Source organism: Cryptosporidium parvum, chromosome 6 (assembly GCF_000165345.1).
Source record: "Cryptosporidium parvum Iowa II chromosome 6, whole genome shotgun sequence".
Taxonomy (NCBI): Eukaryota; Apicomplexa; class Conoidasida; order Eucoccidiorida; family Cryptosporidiidae; genus Cryptosporidium; species Cryptosporidium parvum.
In genome coordinates, this window is record NC_006985.1 from 280,554 (window position 1) to 304,098 (window position 23,545).

Genomic DNA, 23,545 nt, shown 5'->3' on the forward strand with positions numbered 1-23,545 from the left:
CAAATATTGGCGGGTAACGATTGTGTGTTATTTGCCAAATCTAATTCAAATCCAACAAAAGAGATAAAATAGTCAATAGACAAACAGAAAATTAATAATCTAAAGCCTATGATTAATGATAAGAGCAATAAAAAAATGTAGAATTCCAAATACTTCAGCGAAAAATTTAAGGAAAGAAACTTTCAAATGCCCATATTCTTGACAATGTGGAACAAATTAATCAAATCACAAATTCTAAGAAAAAAGTTACCAAAGAAGAATTGGTTTGAAAAAATATCAACGAGGATAAATCCAAACAAAACCAATTGCTCTTCACAAAAAAATATTTTTTAGAAAAATGTTTGTCTTTATTTTATTCATTTTGCAATTACAACATTCCAAACTGGTTTTGATTGTTCAATAGAAATTGACCATAAAGTAGAGATTGATTATTGTTAACGCTTTGCAAAAAGGCTGAACTGTCAAAAAAGTTATTCAAGCTCGGCTGTCTAAAATTAAGGCTATGTTTTAAGTTATCTGCAGTCATTGGCTGTACGAAAGGGATCCCTTCATTATAGTTAATGCTAGATAAAGTTTGATAGCCAGACCTTAGAACACCATTATTGATGATCTGCTTGATTTGCTGGGAAACTGAAATAAATTCAGTCAGTTCAGTTAAACTAAAACTGTCCATCTTTTCACGCAGCGTTGAATCAAGAAGATTTTTTGCTGTCTTTTTACCCTCATCCTCGATAAAAGATTTGCCATCGCTTAATGGCGATTCATGATAAGCTTCATTGTTTATTGCCATAACCTTTTGAAGAACAGCTATGCTGTTTGAGATTGTTGGACGTATTTGGGACACGTCACAATTGAATTTAAATACGTTCAGTTTGCATGCGAGAACTAATGTTAGTGATTCAATCTCACCAAATTCCATCGAACCAAAAAATTTCTCTGCATATCCGTCGAGGCATAATTTCCAGCCTTTGTTGCGATTATCATAGTAAATTCCCTTCCACAGGCCCTCAGAGTCAGATAGGGCATTGCTTATGATATCTTTGAGCATCAGCTGGGAGTCATTGTTATAAGAAACAATTCCCATACTCGGATTAATAATTGGAGTGGAAGGAACAATATTTGGAGAATTTACACAAGTCGTAAAATTCGTTCCATATTGTTGAGCTGGTGGTTGAGGAGTAGCTACCTTAGAGAAACAATGGATTGGAAGTCCCGTTGTTCCCTGTAAATTAACTGCGTTCCTAACATTCATCATGGTACTTGCGAATAAATTATTCGCAATAATTTGATTCACAAGAATGTTATTAAGGATATTGTTAGTTATGTAATGAGAGAGTAATTGACTGTTGACATCTAAGTCTCCCTGAGAGGGAAACGATAATAGATTATTTAAATTTCCATTTAAAGGAACGGAGTCAGTGTTAAGTGGTTTGAATGATCCATCGATATAATTGTTGCATATCCTACTATTCGAACTAATATTCTTAAAAATATTGGTTCCATTTACAGAAGCACTATCGGTAATCTGGCTTTCAAGGCTCTTTTGTCCAGAAATTTGTCGTTCAAACAACTCATTCTGGCCGTCCTTTGAAAGGATTGGAGATACCTGATTATCGGATTTTCCATCTAATCTACGAGAGTTCTCAGAATTCCTGGCTGATTTTGAATCATTCCCAAAGTTTCCAATAATGTTAACTTGATAGAACCTAAGAGCCATTTCATACGACTTTTCAACTCCATATCTTTTTGCGGAGAAATACCTTGAAATTTCGGTTTGTCTTTTGCGAATACGTACCTGCCAACCATGATTCCTCCGGTCATAGTATATTCCTTTGAGAGATAGGCTACGAAAGCCTTTGTTTGTAAGGCTAATTGCCTTGTCAAGATCCTGTGCGCTAATTCCTCCACTATTACTACTGCTACTCGCCCCTACTCCACCATGAGAACTGCTACCACTAAGTTTGTTCTTACTAGTCCTTACAGCCCTTTCTCTTTTGGTTTGGAGAGGTTTCTGTACGGAACTATCGGATATAGTCGTTTTAATGATACCAGTTAGATGTTCCTCATCAATAGTTTGAATTAACGATGAACTAGACTGAGAAGTAGGGAATGCGTCAGTCATAGAGGAAGAAGAAACGGTGGATGAGCCTGAACTGGATAATTCCGTAAAATCTGTCGGGTTCAGTTCTTCTGACAAACCACCATTATATCCAGAACTGATAAGCTCTTCCTCATTAGATTTATTCTGATCTAACCTAAAATCAGAGCCTATAGATTCAAGCAGTTCTGTTAAATTTGGATTGTTAGTTTGAACTTCGGGTGTGGTTTGATAAGGAATTCGGTTTGCGAAAGCTATCATCGAATGTTGTAAATACGGAAGATTTGGGTTCAAAGCTACCGGAAGTTTATTCAAGGTCTGCTGTAAATACGGATTGAGATCGTTACTGAGGGATATGTTTGGAGAGCTACCTGTATTAGCTATTCTATTTGATGCAGCGAATGATGATGCTGAACTTGATGAGCTGCTTGTTCCACAATTGATACTTGGTAAATAGCCGTTGTAAAAATGTTGCATTCTCTGGAATCCCATAAACTATCAGTTCCCTTGTATATCTAGGGCAAAATTCTATTGAGAATCTTTAATTCTCCCCTAAATCCTTGAAGTATTCTTTTTATATCTTCTTAATACCCTAAAATCCCTGATTCATTAGGAGCGTTGACTAACTCACAGTTTTGTAAAGATGAATAGCCCAATCACACTTCAATTTGTGCCATACTCTTTCTTCTTATTTCAATTCTTTGATTTTTATCTATTATTGCAATTTTAACTGTTATTTTATCCTCCTCCAAGATCTTAACAAATTAATGATAAAATGTTAGGCGGGCTGTCTGAGTCTACACAAATGTCGAGTTATAAGTGTGAGGCATTTTTTTTTGAGGGGGCTTTTCATGTCCAAATTGTAGCTGTTAGCCCGCCTAAAAAATCTCAAATATTGAGTTTCCTCGTAAATGTGGAATTATATGCCAGTTTACCATTAATTGCCGAAAGGTAACTATCCTGATACGTTTATTTCTTTGATCCAAGTGATGCGGATCAAAGATCGCTTTTTAATCTGTATCATCCCACTTCTCCTTATATTTGGAGCTGGCCTATATAAAAATAGAAATGCTTCTGATTTTGAGATATTTTCAAGGCGGTATTGGGACTTTACGAGGTAAGCAATTGTAAGGCACATTTTTTGTTCCGATTATATTAAATTAATGTAATAAATTTATAGGTTTATCTCAAATGATTTCAGTTCTACATATTATCACTTTCTAATTGGCCTAACAGTGATCGTTAATAGAGGTTTAATTGGCGGAGACGAATTAGTTTCGAATGCATTTGAATTCTTAGGTTCAAAAAATATTTTAATTAAAACAATTGGGTTTTGGGATGTATCTCCTCCCGGAACTCCTACTCTCACCATTTTGTTCTTAATACTGACTTTATGCAAGCTTTATTCAACTCTCACAAATTTGAATCGTTCGGGGTGTTATCGAGGATGCAAGTTTCAGAACAAAGATGCAATAATCGAAAATTTGGATCATGACTTGGGAAGGATTGTCAAAGTAATGGCAAAAGGCAAACATAATAAGTCTCTAAAGGGCGAAAGAGTGGGAGTAGTCGATATAGGAGGGAGTTTTTTAACAAAAGAAATCTTAAGACTAGAAAATTCGATCAATACACTCTCCCATATTTCTTCAGAAATAACTGAGTCACTTTACAATTTTATTTCTGCATTTCACTTCAATCAGGCAGACTTCCCTGACTCAAATGAGTTCTCTAATTTAAGATCAGAAGCTGTTGTAAATAAACTACAAGGAAGTCTAAATGCTATGCAGAATAACAACGCAAATCATGACTACAATGACCAAGTACAATCTTCGAACCTATACTCTAATATTTTTTCGGTTCAAAGCACACACAATCCCGCCTCTTGCGTAAATGCGCAATTTTCCACGCATTTTAAAAACGGGAAATCAATTGAGAACCAGATACATGGTAACGGTTATTTGGATGAACAGAGACACCAGGAACAGTTTAACTCGGAAGCTCCAAAAGTACAGTCTTCCGGAAATGAATACAGCGTTCCAACACAAATCCCCAACATTGAAGCCAACAATGCAATAAGTAATCCTGAATTATATATAGATGATACACTTTTACAAGGTAAAGACACGAACTTCGATGATGCAAGCCGCATCGAATATAATGGGGGAACCCCGAATGCGAGCACAACATACGAATTCAATTCTAACATTTACTCGAGCTTAATATAGTATAAAGATTTCAAATACCCAATATAGAACTGTATTTGTAGATAAGTAGCATTTATAAATGTAATAATTAATATAATTTATTTAGAAAAATGATTCCTGTGTAGATTTACTATCGCAACAGAGTAACCCAAAATTACTTTTCTTTTGGCTTGCATACTGGAGTACTAATTGCTGAGGTCTGGACATCATTTTGATTATCCACGTTATTAGTGTTTGTTTCAGAAGCAACTGAATTGTTTAAGTTGAATGAGTCAATTTTATTTGTATTCTTATCTGATATAAAACTGTGGGTATTATTAAACTGTTGAGAAGCTAAGAAAGACGACCAGAACATTGGAAATAAGGCATTCCCTATATTTGAAGCGAATCCAAAATTCGCACTATCTATTCCGGCATATCCGGTGAGGTTGGACTTACTAGCCTCATTAGAGGGCATGAAAGATTCCGGATGGACATTACCACAGCCTGAACTTAGAACAGCTTCTGAACTACCATCCTGAAGGAGTCGAATAAATAAAGGAAGATCATTTTTTGTTTTATCAAATGTATTTTGGACATTGGAAATAGGTTGCATAAGCCCTAGCCCTTTAGAAGATACCAATCCATTTTCTGATAAACTTCCATTATTAATGCATGCGGCGTCTAATGCAGATCTTAGAGCAGCTGAAAACATATCTTGATTAAGGAACTTAATGCAAGATATTGCATGTAAAATTTCAGTTTGGAGTTTGGTACTAAGGGATCTAAAGTTAAGTAGTAGTGAAAGCTCGAGAGAATCTTTAGCGAAGTTTGAGTTAATATTCGAGCAAGGGACATGATTCTGAGAAAAAATGGAATTTTGGTCAAATGCTTGCCCTGGGTTTATTACACTACTTCCATTAATTGTCGCTGGGCTTGCGATATTTCCAACTGTTTTTCCATTCTCTGAGCCTGTTGTAATCTGTGTATCTTTGTTAACTTGTTTCAAAATTTGGTTCCCAAAAGAAACCAGGCCAGGATAGGTTTGAGCAAGATTCTTAAGCTCCATATCTTTGCTTGATTCTAATAAATGGCCAACATCATCCTTCATGTTTTGGCTAGTTTTTAGGTGTTTATCAATCCCCTTAGGATGCTTACGTTCATTAGGGGGGCTTGCTGCAATATTCATCTCAGCAACTGAATTAAAAGAATAGTCTTTTCTGATGTCTTCTGTTGCGAGGGACTCAGTATGGTCTTCAAAGAGGGCCATTCCTATTGGTAGGTCAGATCCATCTTTTTGTAGATGCACTGTGTGGAGTTTAATGAGCTTAGACAAGTGGGTGGAATTTATCAGAATTTGATGGCGGCTATTGAATGCATTGGTTCTCATTCTAGCGGAGTAGAATTGTTTCCATTGTGAGTCAGGCTTATTTGATTTGGCATATAAGATATAGAAGCCATTGTACTTAAGGTCAAAACCGTTTTCGGTAATATAGGTAAAATCCTGGATATCGGAAACACTCAAATTCCGCCACTTCATGACCAGTCGCGAAAGAGGGTCACTCCCTCCCCCTCTATATCCGCCTCCGACCTTGTTCCCGTCATAGTTTAAAGGAGTGACTATATAAATGTTTCGTGTTCTATTTACTAGTGGTGGAGCATGGGGAGCTTTAGAGCAACCCAGTAGATCTTTAGATATACTCGATTTAGAAAAAACTACTCTATCAGAATCTACAGGTTGCCAATCACCTACATGGCAATTTAGGAGTGGAATACGGTACTGAACCTCTTCATTTTGTGGAATTTCAAGAGTATTACTTTCATAGAGATGCACTAAAAGTCTTGCAGCCGAAATAAGGCCCACAAGCTTTATTTGGTTAGATGACCCAATAATTAATCTCCTATAGATGGAGTCTGTTAATCTCTGAAAAAACGGTCTTTCAGTGAAGATCTGGCTACGAGTTGAAGCATTTTCATCAATTTTCAAGGAATTTTCAACTTTACGCAATTTAATTCCAGAGTCTGAGTTTTGTTTCTTCTTTCTAGTTGAAAGAGCCTTAGCAATCATTTCATCCACAAAACCAATGTCATTACTCTCATTCTCCTTTTTAGATTCAGTTTCTGGGATCTCTTCCCTCATCCCAATTTGCAAATTCGGCTTTGATGCTTCCTGTTTCTCCCCTGAATTGTCTGTAGTGTTCTCTTCCAGTATTTTGTTTCCATTAATTTCTAATCTATTTTTTGTATTTGAAGCTTTCTGTTTCGAATCCAATTCTATTCCATTCACTGATTCATTTCTCATATTATCAACATTGATGCAAACCTACTCAATTGCCGATATATTACTTGAAATGAATCATGAAGATATAAAGCAGCCCTATATTATACTGTACTATTCATATAGTGAGATTTCCCAAAGCTTTACAAGTAAAGCCTTCCGAGATACCCCTTCAATTGAAGTATCTATTGAGAATAAATTTTTGAAAAGTAAATTCCAAAAGTATTAGGTGCACACTATTCATTTCAAATTATCATTAAAGTTGCCACGACATTGCAACATAATCTATCTTAACCTTTGTAATTTGTATTAACTAAATTAATTAACAATTATTCACCTACGCCTCGTCTTGTCAAATATTAGCTATTATTTAATAATTTGAATTTATTAATATTGAAAAATTTATGTTATATATTCTAAGACGCAAAGTTTAAAAAGCATGATTTATTTATTAAATACATTACTCTGTTGAGGGGCAATGATGCCGCCTAATCTATTTTTTCATTTAGTCTTTAATTACATGTAACTACAATAATTAAGATTGATAAAAATTTCGATTATGGGAATAATTTCTAAGTTAAGAGGCTAATATAATTCTAGAGTACGCCATTTTCTATTAAATATTGTGAGCTCTACACTTTAGCATCGAAAAGTTTGCTCGAAATTCGAATTTTGCATTTGACAATTATTTATCGAAAATAATATCTCCACGGCTGGGGTCATGCTCTTGTATTGCCTCCTCAACTACCGTTTCTGGTGCATCCAGATCTTCTTCTGGTATAAAGTTTTGCCAGTGGGTTGATGTAATTCCATAGCTCAACATTAGAAATGACAAAGGTTCTTCTTGCTCTGATTTGTAAAGCAACGAAAGAAGAGATTTTGATATCCATGCATCCTCTTTTCCATCTAAAATTGGTCTGCTTATTACAAATCTATCGTAGTCAAAGTAGTACAATTCCAACAACGTTGTAGAATCTAATACTCCATTGAACGAAATATGCAATTCAGATTTCTCCTTATATGATGAATGCGCAGGTATTCCTACAGCCCTTGCAACCTCTGCAAAAGGCTTAAATAGGAACTTTCCTTCTTTTTTTTCTGGAATGCTTCCCTCTGGTTTTATAAGAATATCTTTTTCAGATTTCTTTTCTTTCAATTCATCTGGTTTCTTTTCTTTTAATTTTTCTGATTCTTTTTCTTTTAGCTCGTTAGTCTCCTGCTTCTCAATTATCTCTGGGCTTATTATCTTTGCCCCTTTTTCTTCAGATATCCCATGAACTACGTTTTGATAGTTTTTAATATTAGGTTCTTTTACTGGAGATAAAACTTCATTTTTGTGTATTTCAAGAACTTTAACAGACTTGGCTCCCTTCGCTATTTCCATTAAATTATTGTAGTTTTGTTCAGCAGTTGGAGCGATAAATCCAACTTCCGAGCCTGAGCCCATCTGGTCAAAAAAAAGTGAAATTCAATAGTTTATTTAATTTACCCCATTCTCAATATATAATTCCGAATTGGATAATTTATTAGATAAACTTACACACTCAAAACCTGATAGAAGAATTCCAAGTGCTTGGATTAAGAAAATAATATACTTGCTCATAATACTTAATTCCTCATCTATTCTAAATATTAAATATTGGCTTTAATAATTTATTAGAGCTCAAACCTGATCAAGTAGCAATTCTTACCTTTCTAATATTAACCAAACACAACCTATTACTATATTTGGCTTTATTTCTTGCTTGCTTTAATGATTTTGTGCGTTTTAATAGAATTACTTTTTTTTGTTTTGAAAAAACTGATCTTTCCATGCTTAAGGAATTTGCCGCCTAAGATCTATCATTACATGGTGCAATTAGCCAATAAAACAATGGGGAAAAAAAAATATCTTGGAGTCTGTAAAGAATCGTTATATCAAATTTAAAATAAAAATAAAAATGAACATTGTCTTCTAATCAAACAATTTGGTTTCTATCAAAATAGTGAAAATATTTAAGAAGCCAAAATACTCACAACTGAAACTGTAAAAGGAAACTCAGATATCCTATTCAAAAAGCAATCATGCCGAAGAAAGTCGTGAGAAATAATAAATGGATGCTAATTACATACAAACAGCTCCTATTGGTGGTTGCTTTTCTCTTCCATTTATTTCTGGTCTTAAATGCAATACCTATCATTCAGATCAATAAGCAAGTTTCAATGGGAGAAGTTTATGAGCAGATATACCAAACTTCTTGCAATATTTCTGAGGATTCAATGATTAGGTTTGGATATTTAGGTGGTTATCTAGCCGTTGACTTTCTCCCATCTCGAAAAAAAATCTGTTTTGAGATTGAAGAGAATGGAGAAATAGAAAAGAAAATGAAAGAATCGAATATGGAGATAAGTTTAACCAACCCATTGAAGTCAGCACAGTATATATGGTTAATTGCTAGAATGAAATTCAATGTATTTATTCTTGAGGCCGAATCATTTAACATTTGGACTACAGTTTTGAAAGATCTAAATCTGATTGATCAGTCACAAGTTCCGAAATATTTTCCTGAATATAATAAAATTATCAGCTCTAGACCAATGAATCCAGGCAAACAAACATTGCTCAGAAGTTACCCAACCAAAGACGATTTGTTGATCATTCTTTCTCTTGCTACTCGAACATACAAAGGAGGAAAGTTTGCAACTGACTTCACTGGAGGTAAAATGCTTGTTACAGATGAAATGAAAAAAAACACCACACCTTTAGTTTATTCAAATATTGAATACTATATTCCTGTTCTTATGAAGTTATATCCTCCCTCCTTTGATTACCAGGATTTGATTTCTTCAGTTTCATTCGTTTATAGAATGATTTACTATTGTACTGGACGTATTATCCTCCCAAAAGAAGCATGGGAAATTTGGGGGCTTGTATATTCATATGGAGGTGGTGGACACATACCTAAATACAGTGATTCGTACACAGAAGCAATATTAACTCAAGAACCTGACGATGCTTTTCCAGAAGAAAGAAACTTTTTTGTTGTATTAGAAAGATTAATTGAAATACAAGAACCTTCTTGGGATGTTCTAATACCTCCAATTTATAACCACAGAAAAGAAAAGAGTGGTGGGTTCGAAGATCATGAACTATTCAAGTTTTTAGAATTTAAGGGAATCCCAATTCTAAACAAAAATTCAAAAGATATCGATGGCGTCATTATAGTTTACTTCTTTTTCCACTACGTATTAAAATTATTCATTTCAGTTGTAACTGCGAGAGATTTATGGATTATTCTTAAAAATTGGTTAACCCATTCTACTGATTATTTTATCTCTGATAACGTCTATTTTGTACAAAATGAAAGACATAATACAAATAGGAAGATTAAATATGGAAAATTAGAATATCTTGAGGAAATCCCAAGATGGGCAACTGGAAATAAAGATCTTGATATTAACTCTGAAATCTTTAGCAGTTTTATTAATGAATTTGAGAATGAATTTCCATACATTATTACTTGTCCAAATGGAGATCTTGCACTAAAGGATAGTGGTTCTGATTTTAATTACAAATATAACCCACAAAAGGTTCAAATAACAGATCGAATGGCAGTAAGTATAGCAAAAGAAATACATACTCTTTTTCCTCAAATCAAATTCAAAAAAATTTGTAGACTAGCTTCTTCTCTTTCATTAATTGTTCCATTTGACATTAAGTTGTTTTCAAAGTTCGTAATTAAAAAGAATGGTAAAAAAGGCAAGAATTCCAAATCTAATAAAAGTGAACAGTGGAGATTTGAAGATAATATTGAGGGGATGGAATATTGTAGAAAAGGAATTTTAAGCCTTTTAAAAGAAGGACAAATTGAATTAGAACAATATAATGAATTAGACTCAATCCATATTGTTGGTTACTTAGATGCTGCTTGTCTGAGAATAATTAAGTCACAAATAAAATGCAATATAGACTCCCCTTACTATTTTCCATATCATGTTTCTAATACAATAAATAGTTTTTCTGGTAATATTGCTACTGCATTATCGAGCTCATTTGTTGGAGAAAGAAACTATTATAAAGGAGTAATTGGAACTATATGGGATGGAAAACTTCAATCTATTTTACAAGAAGAAACTTTTCCTTCTCTTATTAGGTTGTATAACCCAGGATTTAATCCAGAAAGTTTCTGTAAAATTTCAGATCAGTTTATTATTCCTGCAATTATTAGTTATTTTGAGAAGAAGAACATAGAATATATGAAAAAGCTTAAGAAAAAAGCTATAAACAAAAATTTTTTATCTCGGATTAATTTAAAATATTATGGTAAACACAGAACTCCTAATGGCAATATGGATTTATTTTTTTCTGATGTAGTGGCACTAAAGAAAATTATTAATGCACACAGGATCCCAAAAGGAGCTAAGATTGAAGATTGGAAAGAATTTGTTATTGATGAAGAAAGCATCTCTTCTTTTATTTTGGATCATTTTAAGAAACCTTCAGAACTTAAATCTTTTTGTAGAACTTTGTTAGAAAGAAGGCTTAGAGATGGAGAAATCCAAATCTTTCCAATATCAACAGATTCAAATAAATATACAGATTTTTTGTTAAACCAAAAGAAACAAACAAAATTATTCTTCAAAAAGCTTGTAAAGGACGATAATTCTGACGCAAATCTCAAAGAAATAAGTAAATTATTAATGTTTAAAGACGAGTCACTTTTGGAGTTCCCAGAAACTATTGCAAGTAACTTCAGAGATTCAATTCTAAATGAGAGATTAGACCTTCAATTTAAAAACTTTATCCAATCAGACATCAACGATTCTTGTGATAAAGTTTCGTCACTCTTTTATAATACAATTAAAACTAAAAGTAAAAAGAATTCTCATTGCTGTGACTACTCTAATTGTTTTAATTTTTTGAACAAAGCAGAAGATCCAGAATATTGTGTGGTTAAAAGCTCAAAAGATGAAAGTGAATTGATAGAAGAGGCAATTGAGCATGGACTTAAGATTGTTATGAACAACCCAAATATAAAGTTAAATTTTAGATCTTATTTACACAATGAAAATTTGCAAGCATTGGAACAGAATGGAGTTACATTAACCACTAATTTACTTGATAAAAACTTTATCATTAATAATGCAAGCTTTATATATATTTATTTATCGAGCATTTCTCTTCCAATAAGTAAGAACCAAGCTCTTTTAGTTTCAGAAATTGCATCCGTTTTACTCCATAATTACCATTTACATGGAGAGTCATTAGTTAATGACAATGTTACATATTTATCATCCATTAATCGAGATGAGACAAAGGTTGGAGATCCCACTCTTTTTCAAATTACTGCTGAGTCAAATCCAGTAAATTTCTTCCAAAAGTATTGTAAATCCAATGAATACAATGAAAGAACTTTAAATTTATTACAAAGAATGTCATTTATTGGCAATCCTAAAAATAATTTCAATAAAACTTTTCTTGACTGGACTGATGGCTATCTTAGCAAAGACAAAGCTTGCAAAATAGCTGAAGATTTGATAAGAAATGATATTATTTATTCTGAAGAGTTGACGGAGAGTGCTAAACAAGCTAGAAATTGTCTCGAGTTTGTTAGTTCCGAATATCCAAATTTGCCACATATTCCTATCCATGTATGTAGCTCTCAGAGGCTAATGTTGAACTGTGGGACAGATAATTATCTGGATGACGTGTTTGCTTCAATGATCATATCACATTTCCCAGTATTTGGTATTTATCAAAATTCTGATGTAGTAAAAGAAGCAATTTGTTCATACTCAAAGACTTTAAGTATTTTTTATGATAATCCCAGATTCTCAGAAAAATGTAAAGACTTATTTACAGAAACTTTTGGATTTAATCAACTTATGAAAGAAAGGTTTCGTTATCTAAAAAGTCAACAAGTGGAGTCAATAACTTTAGAGATTTGCGAAAGTGTAAATTTAATGCATTCCTGCAGTAATAGTAATTCAAATCCCTTGCACATATATGAAATCAAGAGAGTTTCAGATATTATTATTTCTGAAATAAAAAATGAGTTTTCTGATTTTGATTTTTATTGGAGAAAAGATTTTTTATGTGATACAGCAAGTAAAATAATAAAATTTGGAATTGAAGAATGTGGAAGTATTTTAAAAAAGTTCTTAAAAAATTTTGATTATCAGTTTCCAATCGAGTTCGAGAAGACTTTATGCAGTAAAATGAATATATGGCCAAGAGTTTGTTTTAAAGAGGTATTTCCTAATCAATCAGTTTTTTCTAATTTATTTTATACATATATAATAGTTCCATTGATTAAGGATGATTTATTAAAAAATATGAGTGTTGTTAGTGAATTAAGCTTTTATGATAGCTGTAAGATTTTAGAAAATAATTTTTCAGAAGAAAATTATAAATCAAAAGATTCAGAAATTTCAAAAATTGGTTTGGATCCAGAAAAAGCATGCACAGAATTCTTTGAAAATTTATTTCCTAAAGACGAAATGTATGACCAAGAGGTAGGTCTTAGAATTATTGAAAAGAAAAGAGAATGTGGACCATCCATTTTAAAAAAGTTTGTAGCAATTGTTAAAGATCAGGCCAATTTTTCATTCTTTGATAACAATTCGAGGCTAATTTCTCAAAATTTTCTTTATCTTCCAGAATATATGCAAACGGGAGAGATTGCTCACAAACTAATAAATCAATATAAATTGCCTCCAAGGGTTACATTGTTATTTATTGGGCTCGAGCATGCCTTGAATGAATTGAATTCGAAATCTAAAGTTAAACACGAATTTTCTAATTTAGGTTTAATATATAACTCTGTTAAGATGGTAACAAAAATGGATTATTTGAGTGATAAGGACTTATTACTTGAATGTGTTAAGATTAACAAGGAAAGAATATTTCCAGTGATTGGAGATAAAGAACTAGAAGAGGTTTGTAAACATACTTTTTCGAGTTTTGGGAATTCCGAATTTTTAGATAACATATATTTATTGTATTCATTAAATAACAAGGTTTCATCTTATTATTGCACCCATTTTACCTCAGAAAACATATTATTGATCTCAAAGCCATATATATCAAAAGTTTTACAAGGTAAACCATCTTTAGATATTCAAAGAGTGTATGAAAAGGTTTTGAATGAATATATTGACTATATGTTTAACTATTTCGATACTTATTTACCCGATCCAAACAATGAAAACAATGGTGTTTCAATATATAAAAGGTTAGGGATTAACAAAACAAATAAAATGAAAGACAACGGTGTAAATTCAAATCAAGAGAAAAAAGAAGAAGATAATTTAACCCAATTTTTAAATGGAAGTGTGTATGAGACAGATGTTCAAAGAAAGCATAAAGACAAATTAGCTAAGGCATTGATTATGTTTAATTTCTTGTTGGAAACTAAAAGATTAGGAGTTTTTCAAATTCATATGAATGACCATCCTTATGAAATATCACAAGAGGTCTCTTCAATTTCAGTATTAAAATTCATGCCTCCAGATATAGCAAATTGGCTAACCTCATATAAAAATTATAAGTTTTCAAATATGTTTTTTGTAGTCCCAATTTATTCAGATGGTAATAAAGTATTAGGGCCTATAGCAAATTTAGATATAGAAAATAGAATTCTTTATAAAGAGCTTTCAAGTAAAGGAATTGCACTAAACAGAATTATGAATATATTAGAAAGCAAGCAGAAGTTGATAAGCGGTGATAAGAAAATTGAAATATCGAGTACAATTTTAGAAGCAACAATTAAATACATTATTCAAAATGATGATAGCAAACAATTAGAATACGCTTCTTCAATAATTAATAATTCTTTCGTTTTTAGGAATGCAGTAAAGAAGCTCAATATGAATAAAGAAATAATTTTTGATATAAGAGAAAATATTAATTCAAATATTTTGTTTATAAATAAGAACTTGGTTGCATTTGAAGGAATACAATATTTCATAGATAATAGTCCATCTAAAATAAGATCAGGTACTGATTTTTTTATAAATAACTTTGATTTCCTTAGAAATATCCACAAAGATAGTTTATTTTTTTATAAAGGAGATATAAATTCAGAAGAAATGAAGAATATTAGAAGAAGATTTTTCTGTCAAGCTTTTAACAGGGAAATAATGCGCGATGCAGATCATGGTGAGAATCCATTTTTTGAGTGTTATTACTTCAGGGTTGAAAATGGTTCTCTATATAGAGAAAAGAGACATATAGAAGGTAAAACTGTAAGGTATTGTGAATTCACAGGGTTATCAACTAATACAAGCAACTTTAAAGAAGAATATTTATTACATAAAAAGTATTTAAAGTTCTTGATTAATGGTGAAGAACATTTTTATCCATTCATTAGTGATAGATATATGTTGAGTCCAGATGTGATAGTGAGAGGGATTGGAAGAATTTATGGTTATTGTATGTTAAAAGGGGAACCACTTAATTTCCATTTTAATAATTTTATCTTAAGATATTTAAAATCAGGTGAATTAAATAATGAAACAAATATTAGAGAATACGTGGACGAAAGGATAAAAAAATTCGATAATATGATAAGTTTATCCTTCAATACATTAGATTCAAAGGATTTTTCAGAATTAATTATGGACTTCAAAAATGCAAAAAAGAAAGTTTTCAATGGCCAACCAATTTATTATTATGTTGATCAAAGGAAATTTGAACAAATTAATGGTGGGAAAGATTTAATATATAAAGATCTTGGCTTACCCGAGGTTAATAATTTTAGCAATTTGAGATTTTTGAGAAAACTTATTGCTAATTTTATAGGATTTCAAAAGTTTAATGTAGAAATTGAAAATTTTTCTAAAGGTGTATATGATATAATTCCTAGAAGATTCTTGAGATCATTTTACTTATCAAATCTTTCACATTTTACTCAAGGTTATATGAATATAAATGTAAAAAATGAGTTACCAGTTAAAAACCTATTGATGTCATTTTTTTATGTAGAAAATGAAGACCTCTTATTACCACACAAGCGCAATTTGGTAAAATGGTTCCACATTGCATTAAATTCACTTACATGTACTGATTTAGGATTCTTTTTTGCATCATTTACCAACAGGTTTTCAATATTCCCACCGACAGCTTACGCAGGAAGAATCAGAATTGTTGAAATCCCACTAATAGAGGAAAGAAATCCAGAAAAAAGAATTATAATCGATCCACTATTATTAATAGTTTATATTCCTAAATACAAAACATTTGTGGATGTGGAACATGCTATTTTTAAAATTGTTGAAGCTAATAAAAAAAAACTACGCTATTCTATTTAATAGTGTTGTTGAAAAGCTCATTTTAAAGTAATAAATATAGTGAATTAGAATACATGTATTGTCTGCATACTCAGACATTAAAATATATAGTCTATAAATAATTAGTTATAATAAATATAAGTATTAATTTTTTTTTCTAATTATTTTTTCAATAGTGTGGGAAAAAACAAGTTGGCGCCTCAAGTTAATATTAATCTTTGAACTTTAAAGCAATTTTGAGTGAATATTTTATTGAAAATTCTTTATGGTGAAAGATATTCGTCTTTATGAAATAATTGGCGTATCTCCAAATGCTGGTGCTGCAGAAATAAAGAAAGAGTATAGGCTTAGGGCACTTGCTTTACATCCAGATAAAAATCAGAATGACGAAAAAAGCAAGGAAAGGTTCCAAGAATTACAAAAAGCATATGAAATATTGAGAAATGAAGAATCTCGCAAGCTATATGATGAGACTGGCATAATTGAGGGTGAGGAAGGGAAAAAGTTTGATGACATTATTAATTATTTTAAACAGTTTACCAAAAAAATATCTGAGAAAGATATTCAAGAATATAAAGAACGATACCGTGGGTCTGATGATGAATGGGAAGATTTGTCAAATTTCTACCTAAGATTTAATGGAAATTGCAAACTGCTGCTTGAATATATTCCCTTTTCCGAGCCAGAAGATATCAACTATTATGTGAGTATGATTGAAGATGCAATAAAAGATGGCAGACTTCCTCAAAAAAAAGAGTTTAAAGGATCAATTAAGGAGTTGCATGCCCAGGGAAAGAAATGGAAGGCAAAAATGAAGCGAGAGAAGTCTAAGCATTCAAGTAATATGGAAGATCTCGTTCAAGCGATCCAAAGCAGTTCTAAAAAAAGGATGGGAGGCTTTGCAAGTATTATTAGCAAGTTTAGTGACGATAGCTTTGAAGAAGTTGATGAAAGCAAGTTTCAAGAGATACAGGAAAATCTCTTGAAAAATAAAAAGAAAAAACGCTAGCCTAATTTTAATTTCAATATTCTTTTGGCGCCTAGTTTGAGTCAAAATTGATTAATTCGAATTGGAAAAAAAAATAATCCGGGTTATAATAAAAATTTACTACCATGGTTTTGTATCTAATTGGAACAGGGCTAAATGATGAGAGGGACATGACTTTGGGTGGTATAGAACTTATGAAGGTAGCTGATAAGATATATTTAGAATCTTATACTTCTATTTTATCTCAGAGAGCAGATTTGATGAAATATACAGATGGGAAACCTCTTATAGAAGCAGACCGTAAAATGGTAGAGGAAAATTGCGATGAAATTATTGAAGAGGCTAAAGACAAATCCATAGTGCTACTAGTAGTAGGGGACCCTTTTTGTGCAACCACTCATTCTGATTTGGTTTTAAGAGCTCATGAAAAAGATGTCAAGGTTGAAGTTAGACATAATGCAAGCATTATATCTGCTATCGGGTGTACTGGATTACAAGTTTACCGTTTTGGAGAAACAGTTTCGATTCCATTTTTCGATGGAAGTTGGCAGCCTTCAAGCTTTTATGATAAAATCAAAGCTAACATTGAGAGAGGACTACATACCCTATGCCTACTTGATATAAAAGTTAAAGAGCAGACCATTGAAAATATGATGAGGAATAGACCAATTTTTGAGCCTCCTAGGTTCATGACAGTTAATCAAGCAATTTCCCAATTATTTATTCTAGAGGACAAACTTAAACAAAATGTTATATCACCTAATTCATTAGCAATAGGGGTTGCTAGAATTGGCTCAAGCGACCAAAAAATTGTGTCAGGTACATTAAGTGAGCTTTCTGACACTGATTTTGGAAATCCATTACATTCATTAGTAATTTGTCATCCTGATTTGCATTTGATTGAACAGCGTTTCTTTGAAATATATAGGAAAAAATAGTAAAAAATGATTAATAAATATAGATTAATTAATTTTCGTTCTAAATTATATTCGTTTTTTTATTTAGTCTATTCACAAGGTACAATCGCAAATGAAATTATTGGCTTAAATGAACTTGGCAGAAATGTTTGTTCCATCTTTAATATACATTTATAATTTGCTCTTTTAAAAATTTCTAGAAAGCTTTCTTCTGTCCTAATAATACTTCCATCAATTGGATCTACCTCATCTTCATAAGAATCTGCATTGTCCTTAATGCATACAACTCGTTTAGTTCTGTTTGCACTAGTCTCATTGCAATTATCAAATGAATTTCTAATTCTTATAAGGAGATCTACAAACTCATCATCAGATAAGTACTGTAGTGCCCATTGGATCCAAATAAAATCATATCTTCCATTGGCTGGATTAAAATCTTGGAGTTTTGAATGAATTAGCTCAATACAATCTGGGTTATTTTTTTTTGCAACAGTTAAATGTTTAAGTATCGGTTCATTCAAATCCATCTTCTTACAGTGTTTCATTAAATTCGGTGTTACACGACCAATTCCACACCCCGCATCTACTCCGTATTCAAAAAGTTCATCCTTTTTCATGCAAAGCCTTTTTTTTAACGTTTCGATAAAATATGTGCTATTGTCGATATCTATTTCGTGGATGTGTATAAATCCATCTAGCATGCCTTCGTTAGTTGAAGGTTGCTTCTCCCAAATCTCCTCAGAACGACAGAGGATTCTTCCATTATCTGTTTCCATCATTCAGCCTCTCTCTTTAAACCTAGTTTATTAATATATGAACTTGAATTTTAATAATATAAAACCTTAGGCGCCAACCACTAAATGTCAAACTTTACTCCATCAGCATAATAAGATTTGAATGACCACTTAATTTTGAAATACTCAATAGTTCCTATATTGTTAAAGAGAAAATTAAACTATATTGAATTTGAGGTATTTAACGTTACCTTTGTTGTGAGTTCAGATGCTGAATTTATTTCCAAACTTTCTGTTTTCGTATTTGTATATATTTTTAAAGTCATTTTATGATACTTCCTATTTCTTGTAAATACCAATGCAATAATGAATAATACGATATGAAGTATTATTCCAATAATTATTTTTGTCTTGAGTGTAACACTTTTCAGCATTAGCCTATATTTATTCATTTGCTGAATTATTATTGTTTTCTCATTAATTGGTAAAGTTTCTTTTTTCACTAATATACAGCCATTCAAATTAATGAAAGCTAAAATTTTACAAGAATAATTAAGTGATATGCTCTCAATTAAGTTTTTTTCTTTCTCGCAGTTGGATTGTTTCATTATTTTAATGTAAATATAATTGCATTTATTATCACTATTTGAATCCCAAGAATATAAAGTTTTATTTGAATTACTTAAGATTTTAATAGGGTAAACACACTTAAATCTCCCAATTGTACTAATTAAAACATTTCTGTTTAGTATAGTCTCAAAATTATTACTGCATTTTATTTTATCCACCAATATTTCACTGCCTTGTTCCAAATTTAACACTGCAGAACTTGTTTAAGTTTGTTTCAATACTAGACATGATTAAAATAACTTACTGTGAATTAATGTCATTCAATTCAATAGCTAGTATACTGCTGACTAAGTAATATATAATAAATAAAGAATAAAATATCATATTCAATTTTTTAAAAAAATAAAAAAAAAAAATCAAATAACAAACATGCATTAAGCGTACAACTTTTTGCATGATTCAACTATCAACTACTTTTACATGCAATAATACAAATTATTTAAAATAAATAAAAATAAATGCTTTGAAAATATCATTAAAAAAGTATTATTCTTATGTTCAATAATTAATGAAAAAAGTCAAATATGACTTACCGCCAAACATTAAATAGTTTATAAGTGAACAAAAACAAGTTTTTATGTAACATTAGTTCAACAAGGGTCTAAAACCAGGATATTATGAGGTTGATTTATAAAATATGGACAAAGATTTTGATTACCCTTTAGATTGGAGAGAATTTTTAAATCGGATACTTCAGGAAAGTAGTAAATGCCGGAGCAAGATAACTAGTGTATTATTAATTGGACCAAAAAATAGTGGTAAAACGACATTTTGCCTTAAAATTGCAAAAGAATTTTTAAATAATAAAAGTTACCTGAATAATAATATTTATATTTTAGACTGCGATTTGGGTCAGCCCTTAGTGTCTCCAATGAGCTGTGTCAAATTAGTAAAATGGGATATAGAGGATATTTGCATTGGAAACTCAAAAAACATTAATATTTCACCTGAAGTAATGTTTTACATAGGAGGAAATAGCCCTATTACTCATCCTTTAAGGTATATAAAAGGATTAAAGCAATGTTTTGAATACATCAAAAGTATTGAAGAGGATAATATAATACTTATTCTAAACATGCCTGGATGGATTACAGGCGTAGGATTAGAAATCTCTTCGATTATTACTGCGTTTTCCATTGATATTTCAAATAATGTTTATATTGGGTTTACAAGAGAATTTGAACCTAATACTAATAATTCTGAAGATAATTTTTCTTCTATGACGAGCTTCTATTCTTTCCCAGTTTTTGACTTGAATTTAGTGAAAAATATTAAAAACGAGGAATTTTCAATTGACAACCAACTAAAAACAAGAATATTTGTAAATACATTAAGTAATTTATATTCAAATATAGAGATAAGGGAAATAAAGAAAAATGTTAATCCCCTCATTTTTTTTAATGAATATATGGGGTATTATTTATCAAAAAAACACATTCCCCAATATTTCTGTAAAACAGTACATTTCCCATTCAGCACCGTATGCATAATCCCTTGCCCAAGCACAACCTTAGCGAGTGAAGAATTGAAATTACACATACCGGCTAGATTAACCAATTCAATTGTAGCTTTGTGTATTTTTAATGATGAAAAGCATAATTTTATTCCAGATCTTTCTGAGGAAGATCAAAAGTTTAATATTTTAGAAACAAGAATTTTATTGCCTTGCATTGGGTTTGGAATAGTACATCACATTAACTATCAACTCAAAAATGTTGTTATAACTGCCCCTTGCTGGATACCTTCAAGTACTTTATCAAAAGTAAATGCTTTACAACTTACAGAAATGATGCTTCCTCAGAATTACTCTTTTAGTACTTCAAAGCCTTATATTTGTAATAAGCGATTTCTTGTAAAGGGAATTTCTTCAGGTGGGAAAGTTCCAAGTAGCCGTAAAAATTTAAAAAGAAAGATTCATAACATTTAGAATTAAGATTTAACTAAACCATTTTTTTATTTATTTTATCTATAGGTTATATCATTTTTGCTATTAATTTAATGAAACTCAAAATCTTCTCTTCGTTTATATCGCCTTTATTTTTAACTTCATAAAAGAACACCACACTTATGTCTTCAAATAACGTTATTGCTAATCCAAAAGTATTTAAGCTATCTATTAGCCATATAACATCAGATGAATTTGAATCAACTTCTTCGTTTTTAATATTAAACTGCTTACCCCACAAATCGATACTTAGCCCTTTCTTTTCTTCAGAGCTTTTATCAAAAAATTCTTGAATTTCTTCAAAAAAAAACTTTTCTATATTTGGGTGTAGAGATGTTTTCACATTCCATTCCTGAGCTTCGTAATTTTTTTTTGCTAATATGATTCCACGGTTTTGACTACACCAAGATGGATATAGTGAAGTACATAGTTCATCCCAAGTATTAGAATCCAAATCATTAGGAGTTTCTAGTTTAATCCCCTGTCTTCTCTTCATTAACTTCTCTTGTTTGGGAATTTTTTTTTTGGATCTTTTTCCAAGTTTCTTTACCCTAAGTTTGAATTTATAAAGCACACATTAACAAGTGTTCAACATTACCTCAATGAAGCATGCTCTTTTTCACTCATTTTAACCAAATTAACAGCTATGATTTGACCTAGCTTAGTTCTTAATTGTATTTGACTATGAAAGCTAATTATATTCAATTTATTTTAGCATGCCTAAAATAAATCTAAATATAAATTTATTTAGAGAATAAAAAAGGCGCTTGGAGTGCTTGTGATTATTTCAAAGATAAAAAAAAATTTTCTGATGGATAGCAAATCTCAATTGAAAGCAATTAAAAGAAAGGTAATAGATTTAATAATAAAGCTTGGAGAAGATGAGTTGATACTTAAGCAAACAGCCATCACAAATATTGGTATACTCTTGAAAGAATTAAAAACTAAGCCAATAGAAAATGTTAAACAAATTTTGGTGGAAGTGCTAATGAGCATAATAGCATACTCATCAGTAGATTCCAGGATCCAAAATTTAGATCAATTAGTCTCAGATATCCCACAAATTGTAAATCTTCCAAATATTATTCGTTTTCAATCAATGACAGTTCTTTTAGATTCTTGTTATAATGAGCTCGATATTATTAGGAGGTTATCATCTATAGTTGTTAGTGGAGGTGGGGCTGAAAACTCTGAATATTCGATTCCAGCAAATGTAATTAGACCGCTCTTGGAGAAGATAGTAAAAAAACATAATAATGATTCACAGGTCATTAATGAAACAGTCAACTTTTTATTTTATAATAAAGAATGTATAAATAATATGATAGAGATTTGTTTTAACATCAAAGAATACAATCTATTATATAAATTCCTTTTGATTATTCTTCCTGTTATTGATTTAAATACTTTGGCGAAGATTTTTAATTATCTTAATTTAAAAATAACATTCAATTTACAGAACTTTAGTCACAATCATGACTTTAATATCAAAGTTATCAATATTCTTTATTTAATGATGGTTAATACTAGATGCGAATTCTCAATAATTAATATTTTGATGGCTACAATTCCAATTATTAATATTCAAAAAGAAATCAACTTTACTATTTTATCTTTGATTATTCTAACATCTCTAGTGGAGAATTCGAGTCAAGAGGAACTATCTAATAACTTGAGCGACCCAATCCAAATGATTAAATTATTAAAATTAACTCTTGAATATGGAGGAATCAAAGGGATTATTTCTAGGAAACTTGATAACATTAGAGATCTTATGTTTGTTACTCTTACAATATTATTGTATAAATCTAAAGATATTTCAGAGTTTGAAATTCTTATGGAAGTTATCGAATTATTCTTGAATAACTTCAGTAAAATTAATGTTCTTACATTAATATCAGCATTAGTTTATCATGTTAAAGGGAATTTAGTTGAAGATGATTACTTTTGTACTTGTTCAAAGAATATTTTAAAGGAGAAATTTAAATTTAATGGGATAGACAAACTGAAAAATATAGAGTTCATTTATTCTTCAATTAACAATTTCTCAGGAGAAAATATTTATCATGAGATTAACGCATTATTAGTTGAAGGTAATCAGAAGTTTGATCAAAAAGAATTAACCAATCATTTTGAAAATATCAAGATTGAATTAATCAGTATTATCTACAATGGATTATATTCAGCGTTGAATTATCATAAAATACGCTATCTATTAAAAAATAAATTACTTAACAATTATATTTATGATGATATATATTGCTTTTCAATTATAAGTATACTTTTAGAAATGGTTACAAAGTATATTGAAAGCAAAAACCCAAAACTTTGCGAAGAGATCATTGAAATTATTCAAACAATTTTTATATTCAAAAGTCGGTACCAAGTTAGGAAGTATGATTCTTTCCCTCCTTAATAAGGAATTTATTTTTAAAACAATTTGAAGAAAACCATTGCAAGTGCTTACACTTATCACCTATTCGGTGATTTCCTTCTGTAATA

General features: G+C 30.9%; 12 protein-coding genes across 12 annotated transcripts; 6 read left to right on the forward strand and 6 right to left on the reverse strand.

Annotated features, from left to right (window-relative positions):
* Window positions 1-367: 367 nt before the first annotated feature.
* On the reverse strand, window positions 368-2,590 carry cgd6_1140 (hypothetical protein; the record flags this gene model as incomplete). The annotated part of the gene is made up of 1 exon (XM_627486.1): window positions 368-2,590. The coding sequence occupies one exon, from the start codon at window positions 2,588-2,590 to the stop codon at window positions 368-370; it is 2,223 nt and encodes a 740-aa protein (XP_627486.1).
* A 1,025-nt stretch (window positions 2,591-3,615) lies between these two features.
* On the forward strand, window positions 3,616-4,323 carry cgd6_1150 (hypothetical protein; the record flags this gene model as incomplete). Its single annotated transcript, XM_627487.1, has 1 exon — window positions 3,616-4,323. One exon carries the CDS (start codon window positions 3,616-3,618, stop codon window positions 4,321-4,323), a length of 708 nt encoding a protein of 235 aa, XP_627487.1.
* A 133-nt stretch (window positions 4,324-4,456) lies between these two features.
* Window positions 4,457-6,583, reverse strand: cgd6_1160 (hypothetical protein; the record flags this gene model as incomplete). Its single annotated transcript, XM_627488.1, has 1 exon — window positions 4,457-6,583. One exon carries the CDS (start codon window positions 6,581-6,583, stop codon window positions 4,457-4,459), a length of 2,127 nt encoding a protein of 708 aa, XP_627488.1.
* A 661-nt stretch (window positions 6,584-7,244) lies between these two features.
* On the reverse strand, window positions 7,245-8,006 carry cgd6_1170 (hypothetical protein; the record flags this gene model as incomplete). Its single annotated transcript, XM_627489.1, has 1 exon — window positions 7,245-8,006. The coding sequence occupies one exon, from the start codon at window positions 8,004-8,006 to the stop codon at window positions 7,245-7,247; it is 762 nt and encodes a 253-aa protein (XP_627489.1).
* A 617-nt stretch (window positions 8,007-8,623) lies between these two features.
* On the forward strand, window positions 8,624-15,850 carry cgd6_1180 (large protein with signal peptide; the record flags this gene model as incomplete). The annotated part of the gene is made up of 1 exon (XM_627490.1): window positions 8,624-15,850. The coding sequence occupies one exon, from the start codon at window positions 8,624-8,626 to the stop codon at window positions 15,848-15,850; it is 7,227 nt and encodes a 2,408-aa protein (XP_627490.1).
* A 244-nt stretch (window positions 15,851-16,094) lies between these two features.
* Window positions 16,095-16,838, forward strand: cgd6_1190 (DNAJ protein-like, putative; the record flags this gene model as incomplete). The annotated part of the gene is made up of 1 exon (XM_001388272.1): window positions 16,095-16,838. The coding sequence occupies one exon, from the start codon at window positions 16,095-16,097 to the stop codon at window positions 16,836-16,838; it is 744 nt and encodes a 247-aa protein (XP_001388309.1).
* A 92-nt stretch (window positions 16,839-16,930) lies between these two features.
* On the forward strand, window positions 16,931-17,755 carry cgd6_1200 (diphthine synthase; diphthamide biosynthesis methyltransferase; the record flags this gene model as incomplete). Its single annotated transcript, XM_627491.1, has 1 exon — window positions 16,931-17,755. A coding segment is annotated over one exon (825 nt), but the record flags the coding sequence as incomplete, so codon positions are not given.
* A 68-nt stretch (window positions 17,756-17,823) lies between these two features.
* On the reverse strand, window positions 17,824-18,513 carry cgd6_1210 (hypothetical protein; the record flags this gene model as incomplete). The annotated part of the gene is made up of 1 exon (XM_627492.1): window positions 17,824-18,513. The coding sequence occupies one exon, from the start codon at window positions 18,511-18,513 to the stop codon at window positions 17,824-17,826; it is 690 nt and encodes a 229-aa protein (XP_627492.1).
* Window positions 18,514-18,689: 176 nt separating this feature from the next.
* On the reverse strand, window positions 18,690-19,076 carry cgd6_1220 (hypothetical protein; the record flags this gene model as incomplete). Its single annotated transcript, XM_627493.1, has 1 exon — window positions 18,690-19,076. One exon carries the CDS (start codon window positions 19,074-19,076, stop codon window positions 18,690-18,692), a length of 387 nt encoding a protein of 128 aa, XP_627493.1.
* A 659-nt stretch (window positions 19,077-19,735) lies between these two features.
* On the forward strand, window positions 19,736-21,025 carry cgd6_1230 (GTpase Grc3p-like Pre-mRNA cleavage complex; the record flags this gene model as incomplete). The annotated part of the gene is made up of 1 exon (XM_627494.1): window positions 19,736-21,025. The coding sequence occupies one exon, from the start codon at window positions 19,736-19,738 to the stop codon at window positions 21,023-21,025; it is 1,290 nt and encodes a 429-aa protein (XP_627494.1).
* A 46-nt stretch (window positions 21,026-21,071) lies between these two features.
* Window positions 21,072-21,539, reverse strand: cgd6_1240 (hypothetical protein; the record flags this gene model as incomplete). Its single annotated transcript, XM_627495.1, has 1 exon — window positions 21,072-21,539. The coding sequence occupies one exon, from the start codon at window positions 21,537-21,539 to the stop codon at window positions 21,072-21,074; it is 468 nt and encodes a 155-aa protein (XP_627495.1).
* A 315-nt stretch (window positions 21,540-21,854) lies between these two features.
* Window positions 21,855-23,459, forward strand: cgd6_1250 (hypothetical protein; the record flags this gene model as incomplete). The annotated part of the gene is made up of 1 exon (XM_627496.1): window positions 21,855-23,459. One exon carries the CDS (start codon window positions 21,855-21,857, stop codon window positions 23,457-23,459), a length of 1,605 nt encoding a protein of 534 aa, XP_627496.1.
* Between the last annotated feature and the right edge of the window lie 86 nt (window positions 23,460-23,545).